General features: G+C 35.3%; 1 protein-coding gene across 4 annotated transcripts in view; it reads right to left on the minus strand.

The window, feature by feature from the left end:
- The window catches only part of LOC123880073 (anion exchange protein 3), a 63,078-nt gene that overhangs the window by 23,969 nt on the left and 17,066 nt on the right, over nucleotides 1-22,043 (minus strand). For 3 of the 4 annotated variants that reach the window (XM_045927968.1, XM_045927967.1, XM_045927971.1), the window contains exons 3-4: nucleotides 2,355-2,496; nucleotides 1,694-1,770 (exon numbers count right to left, since the gene is read on the minus strand). In XM_045927968.1, coding sequence (XP_045783924.1) covers nucleotides 1,694-1,770; nucleotides 2,355-2,496 — 219 coding nt within the window. Of the gene's footprint in view, nucleotides 1-1,693; nucleotides 1,771-2,354; nucleotides 2,497-2,937; nucleotides 3,054-22,043 lie in introns of those variants that run through there. The other variant, XM_045927969.1, reaches the window with a different exon arrangement.

Raw genomic sequence — 22,043 nt, forward strand, 5'->3', positions numbered from 1 at the left:
CTGACAATTTCCGGGGTAAATTTGGTCATTTGATTCTGTACGGCACTAGTTTCATACTGTTTCAATACAGCCTCTAATCCATTATTCCGCAACGCCGTACAAAAATCATGCGACAAGGGGAAAAAATTGAGGGTAGCAACCCCCTCTCTTTCCGTGGTCCGGGGGGTGATTTGAAACAACATAAAATTAATTTATTTTGAAAGTGTTTTATGCATAGATAATATTTTTTTACATGCCGTACATTTTCGTTGGTCCAAAGGTTTGTAGGGGATGTGGAAATTATATACACACCCGTTCACTTCAGTTAGACGGCATAGTGATTTTATCATATTATCAATTGTTCTCTTCAAAAATATGTTAATGCCGTACAGTATCAGATGGCCATAAAGTACTACCCTTAAAATGGTAGCGTCATTTTCATCAGCCTAAAAGATATGGTCTGCATTAAAATGTACGGCATAATTTTTTCCTAATTTATTTATCTTAATACTATTTAAAACAAGGGAAAAGCGTAGAAAATTGCTATATTTTATTAATCTATGAATATTTAAACTTTTGCAATAATTTGAAAAATTTCAGTTTTTGTATTTATCTATAATTTTTTTTAGAACAGTTTCTTTTGAACGGCAATACTATATAACAATAGTATTTTACACTATCATGTTAAAAAAAAAGTTGCCGTACAGAGTCAAATGATTTTACAGCTTTAAAAATTAAGTATACCATGAAATTAAGATAATTATTGATACACATTCAAATGAACACTAATTTTTTTACGGCATTATTTTTAATAGTACTTTTGAGTGCTAGATAATGTTTTGGAACCAAAGCCGTACTTTCTCAAATCACCCCCCGGACCACGGAAAGAGAGGGGGTTGCTACCCTCAATTTTTTCCCCTTGTCGCATGATTTTTGTACGGCGTTGCGGAATAATGGATTAGAGGCTGTATTGAAACAGTATGAAACTAGTGCCGTACAGAATCAAATGACCAAATTTACCCCGGAAATTGTCAGAAAATCAAAACATTTACTGACTTTGTGGCGCACCATTTTTTTACGGCACTGCGCGCTTTCTTATTATTTTTCATGGATCTATCGATGGTAAAAATGCCGTACAAAAATATATGACCAAAATGTACACACTCTACCTGCACTTTTCAATTCTCACCAGCACTCTGTTGGACAGCTTACAAGTGACGGCATAGTGCTGAAACTTATTATTTTATGCTCTTATATCGTCCTGTATACGTCACCTGGTGGTTCATATGACCCACCCATTTTTAAACATGGGCCTGTAGTCTATAAGTTGGTTTTTCTAAACAAAATTTCATCACGTGAACTAAAAATCCTGGTTGTATCACTATCACTACAAATATTATAAATGCAAAAGTGTATTTGTTTGCTGGCTTTTCCTTCAATCACGTTGCAACAGATTGACGTGATTTTTTATTCCGGAAAGTTAAAGAGTTTCCACGGGATTTTTTTTTTTTTTTTAATTCACTATAGGTAAGCGCTTGACCACAATCACACCTGATGGAAAGTGATGATGTGGTCTAAGATGGGACGCTTTTACCTAGAAGGTTTCTATTCACTCATATTTTAAAGATACCCGGAAAAAAAATTCTAAAAACCTAAACAAAGTCGCGGGCAGCAGCTAGTGTGGGAATAAAATAATCTATTCAGTATTACATACTTGTGCATCCGAACTTGACGAGAGTTGTGGTGCGCTGATCGGCGAAAGCTCTGAACTGCTTGGATGACATATACCATCTGCATAAACAATTTTGCGTTAGTCATTATATTCATATATTAAATTTTTATCTGGCTTGTACCTAATAGCCTTAATTTTGAATCATATTAGAACACACGGACACAAAGCGGGGTTTATATTGCTACCTAATCTTTATTAGTCAGGCGAAAGAGGCCTGTTTAATTATGACTAATGAGTTATTTTATGATTAATGAATAGTTGAGACGGGGAATCCTTTCTTTGTTCATAACAAAACGCAAAGTTTGTACAAGAAATAAGTGTGGAATAGTGCAAAGGGTAGGAAATGGTTTTTAACCTACTATCTTTCGGTTTTCTAACGATTCAGTTATTGAGGCTTCCAAGAGACTTTATAATCTATTATTTTTATGGGTTGATACTCATATTCTCATCTAAACGTCATTCTAATGTGAGATTGTTCATAGTAATTATTATATCATACATTGTTAGCTCTCGGTAAGAAAGTCTTACAATGTTTCTGGAAGAAACGAATATTTCTTTGAAGAAAGCTTTTTACCTTAGAAAACTAAGCCAGTATAAATAGAGTGAAAGTTAAAGGTCAATAGTTATCTGCCTGATGGCTTACCTTGTGCATAAGGGGGCGGTGCAGCGACGTCTCTAAGTGGCTCAGCTGTTGATTGTAACCGAGGCGGCGGCGGCGGCCCACTTTCACTCCACACTACCCGGTCCATCTCTTCATCCAACCTCAACTCGTCCTGCCCTTCGCCCTTCGGATTAAAAAAATAGAGTTAAAATCATTTTCTATGCATATAATAGTACTAATATTATAAACGCGAAAGTTTGTATGTATGGATGGATGGATGTTTGTTACTCTTTCACGCAAAAACTACTGAACGGATTTGGCTGTGGAATAGAGATTAACACACTTATTCCGGAAAATCAATGAATTCCCATGGGATTTTTAAAAACCTATATCCACGGGAACGAAGTCGCAGGCATCAGCTTGTAGATACATACGTATAAATATTATAAGCTGTGATAGGCTAGTGGTTTTAGACATCCGCCTCCAACCGGAGGTCAGGCGTTCCATCTTGGGCACGCATATCTATATTTTCGGAGTTATGTGCGATTTAAATAGTTATGAGTTATAAAATTTAAACAGATTTCCTGAAATCGTTCTGAGAATAAGAGTTCGAAATGGTACGTACCATTAAGAAACGAAATCAGACGCCGCTAGTGCGAGAATTCCAGAAATGAAATTAGAAACTCAGTTTCAACTTGCAACCACGAACCGCAACTTCGATGTTACACTTTGCCACGTCTAAGTTGCAAATAGGATGATAACGGCCAGTGCATTCAGTGATTGATAGGAACTGACTAGATACAGCGCGAGATTATGGTGAACAAAATAGCGCATGCGCCCTATATATTTTCTCATCATCTTTTAACGTTTAATTATTTCAGTTAAAAGATTAGTTCAATAGGTTTAACTTGGATTGTAGCAGTTACCTGTAACTTAATCCGCGTTAAATCTTAATATAATTTACTAAACATAAACAGAGAAACGTTCTGTGATGCTGAAAACCGCATTGAAACTCACTAAGAGTTTTAAAAGTTACTACTGCGCGAAATAAAAACCGGTCGAGTGCGAGTTGGCCTTGCATACGAAGGGTGATCACACCATCTAAGATTATGTATTTTTGTTTTTGGGGTACCGCAAAAGGAAAAAGGAACCCTTATAAGATCCCTTCATTGTCTATCTGTCTGTCCATCTGTCGTATCCGTCAAGAAAACTTGGGTAATTCCCATTGACCTAGAATCATAAAGTTTGGCAGGCAGGTTGGTCTTATAGCACAAGTAAAGGAAAAAATCCGAAAACCGTTAATTTGTCGTTACATCACAAAAAATAATTAAAATGTGTAAAACATGAACAAATAATTAATATTTTCATTGTTCAAATTAAGATAACTACTACACCAAGTGGAGTATCGTATCACCTGTACATGCTAAAACTGGTTTTTATTTATTTTTACGCATAATAGCTTTTGGTTTATCGTGCAAAATGTCGAAAAAATACTCGAGTACTGCGCGAGTCTGACTCGCACTTAGCCGGTTTTTTATTGTAGTAGCCATTCAGAAATTTCTTATTGTATGATTTTTATTGAATCCTATGAATATCCTATGAATATACATTCTGTGAAAATTTCAACTCTCTACCTATTACGGTTCATAAGATACAGCCCACTCACATACAGACAGACGGATGGACTGTGGAAGTTTAGTACCTAATAGAGTCCCGTTGGTACGAGCCGTAGTATAACTTTTCAATTATTGTTACCTGTATGTTAAAAAAAATATTTTGCTGATAATTGTCAGTGGATATAAAAATGTAATCTCAAGGGATCAAAAATGATTGCTTTTAACTTTCAAAACAGGACAAGCAACAAGCTTTTTATTTTTTCGGAATACATGCTTCGCTTCCAGTAAACTACAAAGTAAACTATAATTAAGTAAAGAACTGTATTTAATTAATGTTCAGATTACTACCTCAGCGCACTTCCGACAGCAGGAAACATTGCTAAGTTCGAGTGATATTGGTTGAATTATTGGAAACATACAGACGCGCAGGTCTTTAGAACTACTCGTAAATGGAATGAAAAATATTACTACGTGATGGTTACCTTATAGCTCTTAAAAATTATAACAAGTAAGGAGTCTATTACCGGTTTGGAAAGAGATTTTACTATGAGGCGGCAATTAATAGTTATTTGTTATGCAAGACTGCAAACTTGTTATTTTGTCGCGAGAGTTAGTATTTAATTCCGAGCCAGCGAAGGATTCTAAAGTTTGAACCACGAGCGAAGCTCGCCAATCATAGACCACAGTTCGTAACGTTCGAATTTCAACTCGTACTTTGCACGCTAGCGAGCAAAATTACCACTTTCCACTCAGATTTCTAAGGACAAACAAATCTTTTCCGAGCGAGTGAGATGAAAACTAAATTAAACAGTAGGCAGGTAGTTACCTAAACGGTATTTCCAAAAGTATACTCGTATAAGTTATTAATACCTTACTTAAAAAGTAAATGAATCGCAAATCGTAATCTAATCTCGGAAAAGTTTTACCCATATCAAAATCATCCAACGTTCATCCAAAAGTTTACTTCAATAGAATTTCCTAAAAGCCGGTAAAGGCAAGTCGAAAGCTTGTCGCCAAGAAACATTGAAATAACAAAGTAATTATTTCATAAGTTGTATACCTTCCTGTATTAAGTTTGTAATATAGGACCCTAATTGGAAATTTCATATTATGTGTAGCAAAGTTCAAGTTTGTAGCCCTTTCACTTATATACAACACAATATATTATGCCAGATTCCAGATTATGCCAATACTATTAAATACATGTCAAACGACTCGTGGAGTGCGACCTTTATTTTATAAAGGCGAGTTTTCACCTGTTTTTCACAAAATGAATTTTTAAAACACGACATTAAAGAGCCTCATGATGGCAAACAACGATTTTCTTATTAAGACATATTCTTTTTGTGCCTTTTATCATAAATAACTTGATTTAATCCAATCGATTCTCTAGTCAATATCCAAAGACTCTTACTCCCAAAATCTTAATTTTTAGTTTTTATTGGGATCTGTTTCTTTATTTTATTTATTTATGTCGTTAATTTTAACTTCTGCTTACGAAAAATTTTTACGTTTAGTAAAATGTTTCAAATTATTTATACGTATATTGTTGGCTTACCCTGACGCGACAATTATTATCAACATTCACGGTACATGACAGAAATCTATCCTCTATTTTTGCTTAAGAGGGCTCTCTCCGTCACTCATTTCATACAATCGTAGTTCCAATTTCATTTGAATATTAAGCAACCAAAGTCCATGAAATTTTGCAGACATACTCTAGAAAATAATATCTATGTCTGTGGTTTTCCAGATTTCTGTTAAAATATTCGGTTTCAAAGTTACGCGGTCTTAAAAATTTTCATACAAATCTTTGAGACCCTGTAATTTTAAAACTACATATTTTTAGAAAAATCTAAAACAGATATTAGTTTCTAGAATATGCCTGCAAAATTTAATGGACTTTGGTTGCTTAATATTCAAATGAAATTGGAACTACGATTGTATGAAACGAGTGACGGAGAGAGCCCTGTTAAGAAACTATTTTCGATGTTAAATCTCTCACGGACCTTGCAGCAATATCGGGAACTAAATAAAATTGTATGCCTAGTGCTTCGATCAAAATTAAGTTTACACAATCAACTACAAACTATAAGCAGTTTAAAAGCTATGCAGTGAAAATACCGCTTAATGTTGGCTTTATCGGCAACAGGTTATTTTATTTTCAGGTCAAGATATGAGTAAGCATATTATGATATAAAAAATCACACAGAACATAATTACTTTAAACTGAGATAAAAATCCTTGTGCTGAACATTTATAAAATTAACTAGATGATACCCACGACCTTATCCACGTGGATTAAGGTATTTTAAAATCCCAAGGGAACTTTTTACCGCGGTAAAAAGAGGCTTATATCAATTTTCAGATTTTCAACTATATTCATACAAAAATCATCTCTGATCCGTTGCTCCATTACTTGTACGTGGTACTTGAAAGACAAACCAACAAGTAAATCATTTCACATTATTATAATATTACCTAGTAAGATAATCTGCAAAGGAAGGTACGATGACTGTAAGGCACAAGATTCCCAAGAAAGTCTCCAGGCTTTCTTCCCTTTTCTACTTTCCTAAAAATATTTGGTTTTTGTTATAAGTTACTTTTTTAACCCCCGACCCAAAAAGAGGGGTGTTATAAGTTTGACGTGTGTATCTGTGTATCTGTTTGTGGCATCGTAGGTCCTAAACTAATGAACCGATTTTAATTTAGTTTTTTTGTTTGAAAGGTAGCTTTGATCGAGAGTGTTCTTAACTATAATCCAAGAAAATCGGTTCAACCGTTTGAAAGTTACCGGCTCTTTTCGAGTTACTGTAACCTTCACTTGTCGGGGGTGTTATAAATTTTTAATTTACACTTTTGTATAGAAATGTATGACGTGAGCGACAGCGACGCTCTTTACTTTGCATTCAATCCCTCGACACAAGCTTGATTCGCCGTCATGCGTTGCGATTGTGTGCCTCAAAGTCTTCCTAAATCATAACGTAACTTTAACTGCCTATCGCAGAACTAGACCTTAGAACTCGTAATACAAGCACCTTGGTCCTTTGCACGTGTTTCAAAAGTGGAACAAATAAGAAGGTATTAAATGCATATGGTTCGCGCATGACATACAATTGTACTTGTAAGGCTGGTCTACCTTAATCTAGTTTCTATATTCGCTCGCAATAATTGAGGTACCTAAGTAAATTGAATTATTGCGTAATATATTGATTTTTGTATAATTCGTCTGGATAGAATTGCAATGAAGATTTCAAGAAGATTGCAACCCCCGACCCAAAAGAGGGTTGTTATAAGTTTGACGTGTGTATCTGTGTATCTGTCTGTGGCATCGTAGCTCCTACTTATGAACCGATTTTAATTTAGTTTTTTTTTTTGTTTGAAAGGTGGCTTGATCGAGTGTGTTCTTAGCTATAATCCGAGAAAATCGGTTCAGCCGTTTGAAAGTTATCAGCTCTTTTCTAGTTACTGTAACCTTCACTTGTCGGGGGTGTTATAAATTTTTGATTTACACTTGTTAGTACTGAAAAATGCTTACGTTGGGCGCGGTACTTATCATAGAGCCGCAAAGTGCGATAGGCTACATGCATATAGATAGAGTAGGAGGCGAGTTATTTTGTTAAAACTTCAAGTCAACTTTATTTATTTTAACTACTACTAATACTGAAACTGAAAACAAATACTAAAAGGCGCTATGGGCAGGGGCAAGTCACGAACCACCGCTTTTATGTCAAAATAGGTAAATAAAGTTTTACGATTCCACTCCACTCTGCTTGTGTGCATTGCGTCTTAGAGTCTTTCATTTACAGGTCTTTAGAAGTTATTAATTAGGCTTATTTCATGGTTTAACGTCATACTATTATAGTGTAGGTAAATAACTGGTACGTAGTTATACCAGATTTAATACTATGCTTTTGCATTATCGATACTTTGATCCAGTATGCAACTGGATCAAAGTATCTGGATATAAATAGTAGTATTCGTGATCCGATGGTCGCATCGTCGAAAAATCGATAATCCAAAATCATCGAATTAATCATGGTACGTACCTACCTGCTATTTATATTATATCTTTGCAAGTTTTCTTATATCTATCACTCATGTATCACTAATTTATTTTACATTGATTAATATATTTTAATCAATTTAATGTTGTAAATTTCTTCATTATTAAAATACTGTACCTATATACTTTGCCTAGGTATATACGTAGATTGATCATTGTATAAGTATGGTTAATACCATGCTACTACATGTTACTTCTGCTTTTTAACTTTAGGTACATAATTATTATTATATACACATGGTAAACAGCAACAACAAAGCGATATTGAGATAAGAAAGAGCACGCGTTACATGGTTTTCGTTCATGTTCGTTAATGCTAAATATAAAATATTACATAATTTTTATTTAAATAACCCAGGGTGCCAACGGAGCTCATTATTAAGCCTCCGCTATCCGTCCGTTCATCCGTGCGTCCGTCCGTCTGTCTGTCAGCGGGCTGTATATGTACATATTAGATCAATGGCTGTATCTTGTACTATGGTACTAAGCGGTTACTATAAGAGTTCGACTCGCCGATTTTTTCATCGAGTGCTTTAGCTAAAACACTGTGGTGTGATTTCTGTTCATTCTTATTAACACACCGGACTAGCGCGGGGGCTGTGCGGGTGTGCGGGGCTTCCCCACCCCATTTGCCATCTTGACCTGTCGCGTAGGTTTCTATGTCTTTTTCAATTCATCAAAGAGGGTTAATCTTTTATGAACCGGCAAGCTGGATCCAAGTAAGTAGTAGACGGGGGGAGAAAACAAAAGGCAACAAGGTCAGGGTCACGGACGGTCGATACCAGAGTACTTAGGTACCCTGTTTTCCCCTTTCTGGTCTGATATTATGGTCGGTATCAAATAGTAGGTAGTCATAGTGGAATCTGTAGTAGGTAACTACATATTTATATACTTAAATAAAAATGTGTTCAAACAAATAATATTTTTTCGTTCACGAAAATATCATGATTTTGAGCATAATTTATAATACATCGATCGAAATCAAATCTTTTACCTGTAATTCAATTTTTAGAAACTATCTCTTTCTAATAACGTAGAATTGGTAGCTACTTACTTATAAGTTTGGATTAGTTGGGAATACATAGTTATGCTACCAACAACTTCTTTTTCTTTTAATGACTAAATGACTCGTAATATTGTTATGATTAGTACTTATTTAAATTTAGGTACGTACTTTTTTAATTAATATATAATTGAGATAGTTTTACTAACTTCAAGGAGTGTCAGTAATTTCAAAATATTTTCAAAAATCTTTCTTGACAGAAGAACATCTTTGTGACCTAATATGGACCTAATACATAACAGGAGTCAATCCGGTCAACAGTCAAATTAATGCAGGCTGTGGCTTAGTATATGTCTTTGCTTAGTATATAGTAGATATAGTCATAAGCGAGTGATAGTAGACAACTAGTGCGACTAAGGCCAAGGAGTGACAAAGTTGCGTGGAAGCAACTGACTGAGCTTTCTATTGCCCACAGCATTGACATAGAATTAAAGCCCACAAGATGGAATAGAGGTTTTGTTATATATTGTAACTTTTAACGATTATAAAAGGGCAATTACTGCTGAGTTTCTTGCCGGCTCGTTTCAGGAGAATCCATTCCAAACCGGTGGTAGAGTCACTCACGTAGCATATAAGAGACATTAGTTGTTCTAAATGAATGAAATTAATAATTTTGATCTAGCGGTTACTAATTCCGGTAGCGAATTTCACTCACAATTTTCAACTATTTTTTATTATTATTCAGATACAAGTTAGCCCTTCACTGCAACCTCACTTGTAGTGTGTGGTGGTGCTCTAAAGTAAGTGATCTAAGATGGAAGTGGACTAACTTGGAAAAGGTATGTCAGTTTTATTAAACCTATACATACCCCTTTGGTTTCTCTTGGCGGCACGGCTTTGCCGGTTGGGTCCTAACTAGCACGGCCGAAGCCTCCCACCAGACCAGACCAGAAATTTAGAAATTATAAATTTCCAAACTCCCACTAATAAATCCACAGCGCTTATTAATTATTATCAATGCGCCAGAGAGGCCGTCAAAACTAGATTAGTCCCTGGCGATCGATAAAAATATTTGTATCAATTGTCTGCGATATCTCTTAAATTTTGTCAATAATCTCTCTTGAATGAAATATGTAAGTATAAGTAAAAAAAAAAAACACTTCTTTTTCTAAAGCCTGCGCTCGACTAACAATAAACCGCGAATGCGAACACCAAATAGGTACGACATTGTTTAGAGTCAACATGTCAATATTCTATTAGCTCTTTCACAGCTTCCGATCGACCTAATTTTGCTAACTGCTCATAAACGAGAACACTATTCTTTACCTTCAAATAAGTATAGTACGCGACAGGTCAACATAGCAATCGGGGTATAAAGCGCATCCCGCATCGGGATAGCGCGGGGGCGGTGCGGGTGTGCGGGGCGACCCCACCCCGATTGCCATATCGACCTGTCGCGAACTATAATTACAAAAACCTTGTAAGTTTGACTTGGTTGAATGAAATCTGTAGATATGTAATAATCTAATCCTACTTAATATTATAAAACGCGAAAGTTTGGTATGTATGGATGGATGTATGGATGCTTGTTACTCTTGCACGCAAAAACTACCAAACGGATAAGTATACAGTAAATTGAAGACACATTGAAGTTGGGTTTTTATTCAAAATCTCATTTATTACTATTAACTATAGCAGTCTAAAATCAAATTCGCGGAGATTTTAAGAACTCAAAATTTGCCATTAAGGCTGTAGCGTATATTGAGTTTCCGTACGGAATATTATGAACAACTCTAGTAATGCAACCACAGAAAAAAGAAATGCGCAAGGGCATTTTCTATATTTAGGTCATACGGAATAAACGGAAACAGATCGCATTAGTAGTAATTATTTTTAATTGTTCCACTATTTGTGTCAAGGTCGGTATAAATTATCATACATTAAAAAATACATTATATTCTGAGTAAAAAAAATATTATTATTAATCCCTTATTTTTCCGTTTTTTTCGAGAAAAATTGCAATGTGAAGTGACCGCAATGCCTCGTTGGGATTGCCAATCGTTCCGAAACGCGACGAGTCTGCGACGTCATAATCATTCAGAGCATAGATATGTATTCAGAGTCATCATCTCATCGCATCGCCGCGAAAGTATCGCCCTGCGGATATAAGCCCATAGAGTTTGTATAGGATTTGGTGGCATGGCGAGACATGACGATACTCTTGTCCTTGGAGATGACGCCTTAGAATTAGTGGTGAATACTAAAATAATTAATTAGAGAGTCACATCACTAGAAGAATGTTAAATATGCATGTGGGAAAAAAAAGAGAAGAGGACGACCAAAGAAAAGGTGGATGGATTGCGTGAAAGAGGATATGCGTATAAAAGGGGTAGATGATACGTTGATGGATGACAGAAGAGAGTGGAAGAGGAAGATAAGTTATGCCACGTAGCATGGGATAAGGTCTGGAAGGAATAATTATAAAAGGAGAAACCACAGTTTTACGATGTACTACAGAAACTGACTGACCCATATACAGCTCAAACCTCTGAGTCTCGAAACTTGGAATTTTACAACAGGTTCTCTATGAACTCTCACTAAGAAAGAATTTCAAGAAATTCCATTGAGAACTTCCAAAGCCGAATTCCGATGCGTATGAAGTTGCATGAATAAGCTAGTGTAATATAAAATTATAATCGTTACTGCGGCTTGTGAATGCGACAATTTGCATAAATACATTTTGTCCGTTTCCCAGAGTTACTATATTCACCCACATGTTATAATAGTAGCCAAGTGCAAGGACACATGAGTGGTATGTTCTAGCCCATTTGAAACTGATATTATCTTAATGCTTATACCTAAGCGAGGAGTTTTATAGGTATATCCTATCCTACTAATAATATTATAAATGCGGAAGTGCGCTTGTATATTGGTTCTCCTTAACAGGGCTCTCTCCGTCACTCGCTTCATACAATCGTAGTTCCAATTTCATTTAAATATTAAGCGACCAAAGTCCATGAAATTTTGCAGACATATTCTAGAAACTAATATCCGTGTCTATAATGTACTATATAATAATAACTTAAAATTTAAAAACCTCCGACACAAAAACCTCTATAAGAAAACTAGAGCTGATAACTTTCAAACGGCTGAACCGATTGTCTTCGATTATAGCTAAGAACACTTTCGATCAAGCCATATTTCAAACAAAAACTAAATTGAAATCGGTTCATTCGTTTAGGAGCTACAATGCCACAGACAGACACGTCAAACTTATAACATCCCTTTTTGTCGGGGGTTAAAAATATTTTAAATAGCTGTTAAACCGTGTCAAAATTGTTGATTAATTTGTAACTTGAACAGACAATTGACAACTAACGTGGTAAATATCCTTATTCACGGTGAGTGTGCCGGTAAATAGCAATAATGTCATGCATAATTACTATACTTGCTATAAATAAATGATCATTCTTCTATTCCTTTTTTAGCGTTTAAACTATCGAAAATCAGGACAAGTTAGAAGCAGCTCTACACATTATAACAAAAATAAACCATTTAACGAGAATAGTTACTTTAGTGACAGCCTTCGTGTACCCTATTGTTACACGTAGTCTGGCAACTAGCTCATTGAATGTACGACAACATAGGTACTATTTTAAATACTTAAATGAAAGAGTTTCTGAAACATTAACAGACGTTTCAGTTGCAAATGCCTACTACTTATATAATAGGTCCATATTCCTAATTCATTTTTCCTAGAATATATTAAACGATAAGTTATATTAGCGATCTTAAAACAGACCGACAAAGCCTTTGGCAAAATGTTGCCAAAATCTTAATGATGTACCTACCTACCTGGTGTACCTGGTGTATACTTCTTAGAAGATTCAAGTAAACATTTGAACAGAGATTAATATTGCTAAGAATTTGAGTATGACAACAATGGTTGTTTGATTAACAAATCACCGCTGACTAATATCCAGTTGCAAGACAGCCGGTTAAAGTCACGTTATAGTTGTCGTTAAGCTATGACCGACAATAAAACCTTAATAATTTATTCAATCACCTTTCTTTTTATTAAACCCACGACCCAAAAAGAGGGGTGTTATAAGTTTGACGTGTGTATCTGTCTGTAGTATCGTAGCTCCTAAGCTAATGAACCGATTTCTTACCTACCCACTAGATTAAGTACTATGTACCTACATTACCAATTTGTCATTATGCTGGTTTCTATAATTTTATTTTTATTGTATAGCTATAATTAATAAACTCAGTGCCCGGTAAAACCAACTGTGGTTTTTGTGGCGCTGACTGTAATAAAAACTCTCTGTATATTTTAAATGTAAATAATAATAAATAAATAAAAAAAAAATTTGAATTTAGCTTTTTTTGTTTGAAAGATGTCTGGATGAAAGTGTTCTTAGCTATAATCCAAGGAAATCGGTTCAGCCGTTGATCAACCGTTCATTTCAATTGTTTACTTATTTTAGTGTACTGACCTCAGCTCAATTTTGTAAATTTTATTTTAAAGATCCTTAGAGATTAGTCAGTGAGTGAGACTTTTACAATGTAAAGTTGTAGCTTAAGTACTTGAATTTGTAAACAATGTATTCTTTATGCTCGTCTATTTTTATGATTATTCATGCTTTATTATCTTGGCTATCAGTCACTCAAAGGTAAGAAGTTTCGCGTCGAGTATTTAGTGAATGTTCGAAGACTGGAGATCTCTACCGGGGATAAAGTCGATAATTATCAACCGACAATTGCGCACGCTGTACGGATACGTGAGTTGGGTACAATTTATTGGGAGCTGTGGCTCGCTCGCTTACAATACCACACAAATTTTACTATATATGCCTAATATAAAAAATAAATGCACACTCTGTGAAAATTTCAACTCTCTCTCTACCTGTTTCAGTTCATGAGATACAGCCTGTTGACAAACGGACGGACGGACAGCGTAGTCTTGGTAATAGGATCCCGTTAACACCCTTCGGGTACGTAATCCCGTAAAATGATAACTAAATCCTTAACTATTGATAATAATCTTTAACTTCAAGCCAGTGTCAGTAACAACTGTACAAAGTTCCAACTCAATTGGATATACGACGCGCGAACGCATAGGTAGGTATACAATAATGAATTGATATAAACGTTCTAATTTTATTTTATACGAAACTAGAGGATGCCCGCGACTTCGTCCGCGTGGATTTAGGATTTTAAAGATCCCGTAGGAACTGTTTGATATTCCGGGCTAAAAAGTTGCCTATGTCAATTACAGGGACGTAAGCTACCTCGGTACCAAATTTCATACAAATCGGTTAAGCGGATGGGCCTTTAGGAATCCCGTGGGAACGCTTTGATTTTCCGGGTAAAAAGTAGCCTATGTCCGTCCCCGGAATATAAGCTGACCCGAGATAAAAAGTATTTTATGTCCGTCCCCGAGATGCAAGCTACCTCTGTGTCGAATTTCGTCAAAATCGGTTTAACGGATGGGCCTTGGGAAGCTAGCAGGCAGATAGACGTACGTCTTTCGCATTTATAATATTATCATGGATATAAGAAGATATTACAGATATAAATATTATTAGTTATTATAGAAGGCACCTCTCTGTATAGTACAAGTATTGCATGTTGTAAAAGCTATAGGCTATAGGCACCTAATCCAAAGTCAATTTTACGCTATTCGTGTTTTCATGCACTACATGTGCGGCAGTCAATTGACGCTTGAAATAAACCTTTGTGAGCGTTCGTAAATTTTAATATTGTATATTTTCTTTTGTGTATCCTTATTCCTTTGTGTAAAAACAAATTTAAATTCAAAGAGTCTTCAAATACTAGAATGTTCTCGGTCTTTGAACAGAGCAATGTGATCGCCATCGAGCTACCTCACAGTGGTAACATGTAGAAAATATGTACATGTTTATATTAGCCACATCACACTAATATTATAAAGGAGAAAGTTTGTATGTGTGTGTGTGTGTGTGTGTGTGTGTGTGTATGTTTGTTACTCCTTCACGCAAAAACTACTGGACAGATTGGGCTGAAATTTAGAATAGAGATAGATTATACCCTGGATTAGCACATAGGCTACTTTTTATCCAGGAAAATCAAAGAGTTCCCACGGGAATTTTAAAAAACCTACATCCACGCGAACGAAGTCGTGGGTATCAGCTAGTAATTTCATAATTCGATATGTAAGTAGGTATCTTTCTCTCAAGTAGAGTAGAAGGTAGGTAAAGTAAGTAAGTAGGAAAACAGTAAAAATACAGAGACCTAGATAGAATACATACGTCAAACGTATATCTGATCATATGATAACATTTGTTTTTTTTTTATATTAACAGATAATAATATGCCTATGATTCTGTAATAATGTTGTCCCACCCTGCCTGAATTCAAGGCACATATATCTACCTACCTACAATGTATGCTAAGCTGATTGAATTATCGGGAAAGACTGATTACCTACTTATGAATAGTATCATTTACCTATCTTATCCGGATGTCAATTGGTAGGATTAAAAATTTTGTATTTAAACAACCGTATATATACCTACAGGTTGTTTCCATAAACTTTTTATTAGTTTGACTTGTTCGTATGTAGTTATCCCGTTGAAAATGATAACTGGTTATTACTACCAATTATTGTTCGATTATGTTAAAACTTTCCAGACACATGTAGTTTGGATAGCAATACGGATTATAGTTTCATTGACCGTCTCTGATGATGGAGGTGGGAGGTGAATATTGAAACTCTCTGATGGCATATATTTCAGTAGAATAGTTGAATTTTACATAATTTCATAATAATCTGCTTAATCAGAAATTAGATACTTAATACGTTTAAAGAATTGAATTCAATGTCATACAAATTATGTCATAACTTCGTCCGCGTGCATTTCGGTTTTATAAAATTCCCGTAGGTACTCTTTGATTTTCTGGGTCCAGTAGTTTTTGCATGACAGAGTAACAAACATCCATCCATACATACAAACTTTCGCGTTTATATTATTAGTAAGATATCACAATAAAAAAAAAAGAAATAACAAAATTGGTCACAACATTGTTAGCGAATATGTGAGGCGTTGACAGGATTTCGTTAATCGTAGCGTCAGTAATAGTCTGCAACATTTATTCATATTTCAAAATCAAAACTAACTTATATAACAAGTGAAACAAGTGTAAATTAAAAATTTATTACACCCCCAACAAGTGAAGGTTACAGTAACTAGAAAAGAGCTGATAACTTTCAAACGCCTGAACCGATTTTCCATTTTTTTGTTTGAAACCAAGTTTTGTTCGTCATTTCCGTTTTTTGTTTGAAACCAAGTTTGAAACAAAAAAAAACTAAATTAAAATCGGTTCGTTAGTTTAAGAATACGATGCCACACACAGATACACACGTCAAACTTATAACACCCCTCTTTTTGGGTCGGGGGTTAAAAATATCTGAGTGCGCATTAAAAACATGAAACTATTCCTGTATTCATTGTATCCATAGGTTTCGTTTTATGTTTACGTAATTAATGATATACATAGTACATAATTTTTTACGAATCCAACTATAGACAGTCAAAAAATGTACAATGCACTTTGAATAAATGAATTGACTTTGACCTTTTTTTTTAATCTTTTACTTTTAATCTTTTTTTTTTAATTGATCACGATGAACCGGAAACTGTCTCGATTTTCATTTTTGAAATAGGAAGTTCTATTTTTGAATAAATCGTCCACACGGACGAAGTTGCGTGCAATAGATATTTTAAACTATGTAGGTACGCAATTTGTGTTATCAAGATTAGTATCTACTGTTTATATCGCGTTGTCAATTTAGGGGATTTTTTTGGAACAACCGCTTGACTTACTAATCCGCGTTCTTGTCACTACTACGATAACGTTAAAGCTGGGAAACAGGTGTGTTATCGGAAACTAAATATTTTTGAATCAATATTTTCACTAAGAAATACAAATATATCTATGTTAAGTTATATAACGTGTATAAGCATCAGTTATAAGTAGATTCTTGACTTCCGTGCTTGTTCGGAAAATGTTTGCTAATATTATGACATCATCTTTTAATGGTACAGAAAAAAGTTTGAACAATGAGGAAAATCAATTGCATTTTGTTTGCTCGTAGATGATATAATTACAACTAAGCGATGTAGGTAAGCACATACAGAGCAGCGACAGCGAAGTCGAATTGTGGGCATTTATCGAAGGACATCGCGCCTCAGTCTATAAATGTATAAATGTATGTGTATAATGTATAATTAGTTTATAAAGTATTATTATACCATTATATGCCTCGTCCACATCAATATAAATTGATGTCGTGTGGATGACATAAAACATAAATTATTTTTGGCTCAGAATTATACTACCTACGTAAAATTGTATCTCCTGTTGAAAATTTATTCTGTGACTCAAATCTTTCGTCAAACATGATGATGCACAGCTCTTATTGTTAAAACGACTGATTGTAGACTAGACCGTTCCATTTACGATTGCGTTAACGATACCTCAAAATTTAAAAAGCCCCGACACAAAAACCTCTATAAGAAAACTAGAAAAGAACTGATAACTTTCAAACGGCCGAACCGATTTTCTTCGATTACCTATACCTAACACTCTCGATCAAGCCATCTTTCAAAAAAAAAACTAAATTAAAATCGGTTCTAGCTACGATGCCACAGACAGATACACAGATAATTATACACACGTCAAACTTACAATACCTCTCTTTATGGGTCATTGGTTAAAAATGCGCTTGAATATTGCAACAAAACTGTCTCTTGTGAAATGTGATTCTGTTGCCTTTTTAGGGTTGCGTACCCAAAAAATAAAACGTAGGCCTAAATGGCACTCTACTGTCTGTCTTCGGTCAGTATGTCACGGATCTCTAGGTCATAGACAGAATGAGTAACAGAGCTGTAATTTGTATATATTTGGTATAGAATTTTGATAACAAACTTTATATTGAATAAGAATTTAAAAAAAGAGGTTTTCTGGGGGGGTCCCGTACTTGCATATTTCAAATTTTTATAAGAATACTAGCCATGTTTATTACGACTAATATCCCCCTTTTTAACCCCCGATCCAAAAAGAGGGAGTGTTATAAGTTTGACGTATGTATCTGTCTGCGGCATCGTAGCTCCTAAACTAATGAACCGATTTTAATTTAGTTTTTTTGTTTGAAAGGCGGCTTGATCGAGAGTGTTCTTAGTTAAAATCCAAGAAAATTGTTCAGTTGTTTGAGAGTTATCAGCTCTTTTCTAGTTACTGTAACCTTCACTTGTCGGGGGTGTTATCAATTTTTTATTTACACTTGTTCCTACTAGAAGTAGATACGAAAATAGTCCAACGGGTGGGGTTTGAACCGTCGATCTTTCAGAATTCAGTCCGCTCCTTTTACCGTTGAGCTATTGAGACTCTCAATCAGTAGGTATCTATGAATCATAAAGTAGAGTACGATTTTATTAATCCGTTTTTTTACACATTTTGGTTTTTTAAACCATCCTCAACTTAATACGAGTATATAAGTATATATTTCATTTTCTTTCGAAACTCATAGACATATAGGTATGAATACAAAATGCAGTCCAAGCAGACGAGGTCACTGGTTGGCCAATTAAGTACCTATATTTATAGAGTGAATCAATAAATTAATAATTGTACATGGCGTTTAATTATTGTAGAGCAATACTCTCAAACTCGAATCGTGATTGTATGGCGCGACTAAAGATATTATAGTTATTGTATTGATTGACGATGATTAGATGCTGGCAGATCGCAGCGCTATCTTAGTACATTATATCAAAGACTTGCCATATTATGAGCCTCACGACCGAATATCAGTCACAGCTGCGTTTTTTTTTTTTTAAAAAAAAAGGATATTAGCCATTTTAAATATGACTAACATTCCCCTTTCCCCTCCAACTAAGTGTAAAGCTTGTGCTAGGAGTGGGTACGACAATAGTGCAACGGCTGGGGTTTGAACCGCCGCTTCGGAATTCAGTCCACTCCTATAACCGTTGAGCTATTGAGGCTTAAGTTAAGGCGTTGGAGAGATTATAGTGAAAAAACCGGCCCAAGTGCGAGTCAGACTCGCGCAATGAGGGTTCCGTACTCGGGTATTTTTTTCAACATTTTGCACGATAAATCAAAAACTATTATGCATAAAAATAAAATAAATAAAAATTTGTTTTAGAATGTACAGGTAAAGCCCTTTCTTATGATACCCCACTTGGTATAGTTATCTTACTTTGAAAATTGAAACATATGTTTTTTTAATGATGTGACAACCAATTCGCGGTTTTCAGATTTACTCCTGTGCTTGTGCTATAAAACCTAACTACCTGCCTTTGGAGATCATTCTAGCTCCATACATTTTTGGGCCTTTTCTGAAAGTGCCGGCCAACGAAAAAAAATGGTACGGATCGTTAGAACTAGCCATTTGGAGTAATAGTTAATATGGCAGAAAAGTTGTAGGATTGCTCTGAACCAAGTTATACAAGGTCGAAGATTCGTCATTTTCATACATTTTATTGATTTCTAAAAGTGCTGGGAAACATAAAATAATGTTAGATATTGCTAGAACTAATGATTTGAAGCAATTGTCATTATGACCCGAAGGCTGTGGGGCCATTATATGTCGTGTTATACAAGTTATACAAAAAATTAATATACTTTGTATAATTAATTGTAACCGATTTTATGATTTTGTTACTGTTCTGATTGTTTTATACGAATTTGAATACACGTACAATTATTTTGACTCCCACGAAGTGCTGGATCAGCTGCAATGTGGACAAAATTCGTTTATACATACCTGGATTGTATGCGGCCTTGTAATACTAGGTGATCTCATCCAGCCATCTCCCAAACTTCTGCCACTGGGATATCTCCGGCGAGCTCTGTGATGAATACACCATTTGGTTATAAGTACTGTTCACCATAGTAACTACGGGCTTGCTTCAGTCGATAGCTGCCCAAAGCAACCTGCGTCGATTCTTCTGTGAATCTAGGAAAGTCATTGAACGGAGGATGTTGGCTTCCATAGCCTGGAAATGAGCTCTCCTTCTATTATAGTTACATATTGTTTTTGATAACAAGTTCTGCTGAACTGTTTTGCTCACTGGCCGTTCATGGATTACGTCAAGAAAATCACGTGCATGCACGTTGTTGTCTATCAGAACATGATAGCCGTTCAGCAATGCCGACAAAATCCTGAAATAATCGATCATGTTACTTAATGTCCGGTTACAAATCCTGAATAACCCTGAGTAAACAAAAATCTCTTCCAAAGCGGTCGTTAATCATTTACATTATCCAGCAGCAAATGGTAAAAAGTCTAGATTTATTGGCTTCGTCAGTAGTTAGCTGGGTTTTTACTGATGTTTTGTTACTGGCATTTGTGCCACATAACCGCACACCTCAAAAAAGAAAGATTACCTCAAGATTGTTTATGGTATCTCTAAAACCATGGACTAAGATAAGAATCCAGTAAAAATCTTCTATATCATTTAAGGTATCATTTAAAATCTAGGCATTGTAAGTTGCTGCAGCGTGTAGATTATTGTTCCATCGCAACAAATATAAAGGCTTTTAGTGGTTTCGGAACTTGTGGTTAGGGTAGGATTTTCACTGAAAAAAGTAATTAGTGCTTTTCTGAAGATATATGTACACGCCTGTATCTGTCTGTACATGCCCTTTATAGATAGCCTTTCTTTCTTGAGGCATGCGGTTATGTGACACAAATGCTAGAAACAAAATATTTAAATGAAACCCAGCTAATTACTGACCAAACCAATAAATCTAAGCCATTTGCCGCTGGATGGTGGAAGTGATGAACAATTTCTTTGAAAGAGATTTTTGTTTACTCAGGATTGATCAGAGTGACCGGGCATTAAGTAACGTGTTCGATTATTTCAGGATCGTGGTAACATCGCTAAACAGCTATCATGTTCTGATAGACAATAAAGTGATTTCCTTGACAAAATCCATGAACTGGTCAATGCGCAAAACAGTTTAGCAGAACTTGTTATCACATACAATAATTATAATAGAAGAAGAGCTCATTACCAGGCTATGGAAGCTGACATCCACCGTTCAATGACTTTCCTAGATTCACAGAAGAATCGAAGCTTTGGGCAGCTATCGACTGAAGCAAGCCCGTAGTTACTATGGTGAACAGTAATTATAACCAAATAGTGTATTCATCACAGAGCTCGCCGGAGATATCCCAGTGGCAGAAGTTTGGGAGATGGCTGGATGAGATCACCTAGTATTACAAGGCCGCATACAATCCAGGTATGTATAAACGAATTTTGTCCACATTGCAGCTGATCCAGCACTTCGTGGGAGTCAAAATAATTGTATGTGTAAGTATACAAATTCGTATAAAACAATCAGAACAGTAACAAAATCATAAAATCGGTTACAATTAACTATACAAAGTATATTAATTTTTTGAATAGCTTGTATAACACGACATATAATGGCCCCACAGCCTTCGGGTCATAATGACAATTGCTTCAAATCATTAGTTCTAGCAATATCTAACATTATTTTATGTTTCCCAGCACTTTTAGAAATCAATAAAATGTATGAAAATGACGAATCTTCGACCTTGTATAACTTGGTTCAGAGCAATCCTACAACTATTATGCCATATTAACTATTACTCCAAATGGCTAGTTCTAGCGATCCGTACCATTTTTTTTCGTTGGCCGGCACTTTCAGAAAAGGCCCAAAAATAATGATCTCCTTTCATGATTCTAGGTCAACGGGAAGTACCCTATAGGTTTCTTGACAGACACGACGTCGTGCTTTTTGGCTCTCATTTATTTATCGCTGGTGTTTCTAATTATAAAAACAGTAAACTAACCAGCAGGTGGGCCACCTATAAACATTTGCAGCACAAGACAGCGGGGTCTTAGTTTAGCGGAACTCTAAAAATCACTTGGAGGTGGCGCATCTAAAATCGATGAAAGATTTCACATCATTAATGGATCAAGGGCAAACATATTAGGTATACCTAACAT

Source organism: Maniola jurtina, chromosome Z (assembly GCF_905333055.1).
Source record: "Maniola jurtina chromosome Z, ilManJurt1.1, whole genome shotgun sequence".
In the NCBI taxonomy this organism is placed as follows: Eukaryota; Metazoa; Arthropoda; class Insecta; order Lepidoptera; family Nymphalidae; genus Maniola; species Maniola jurtina.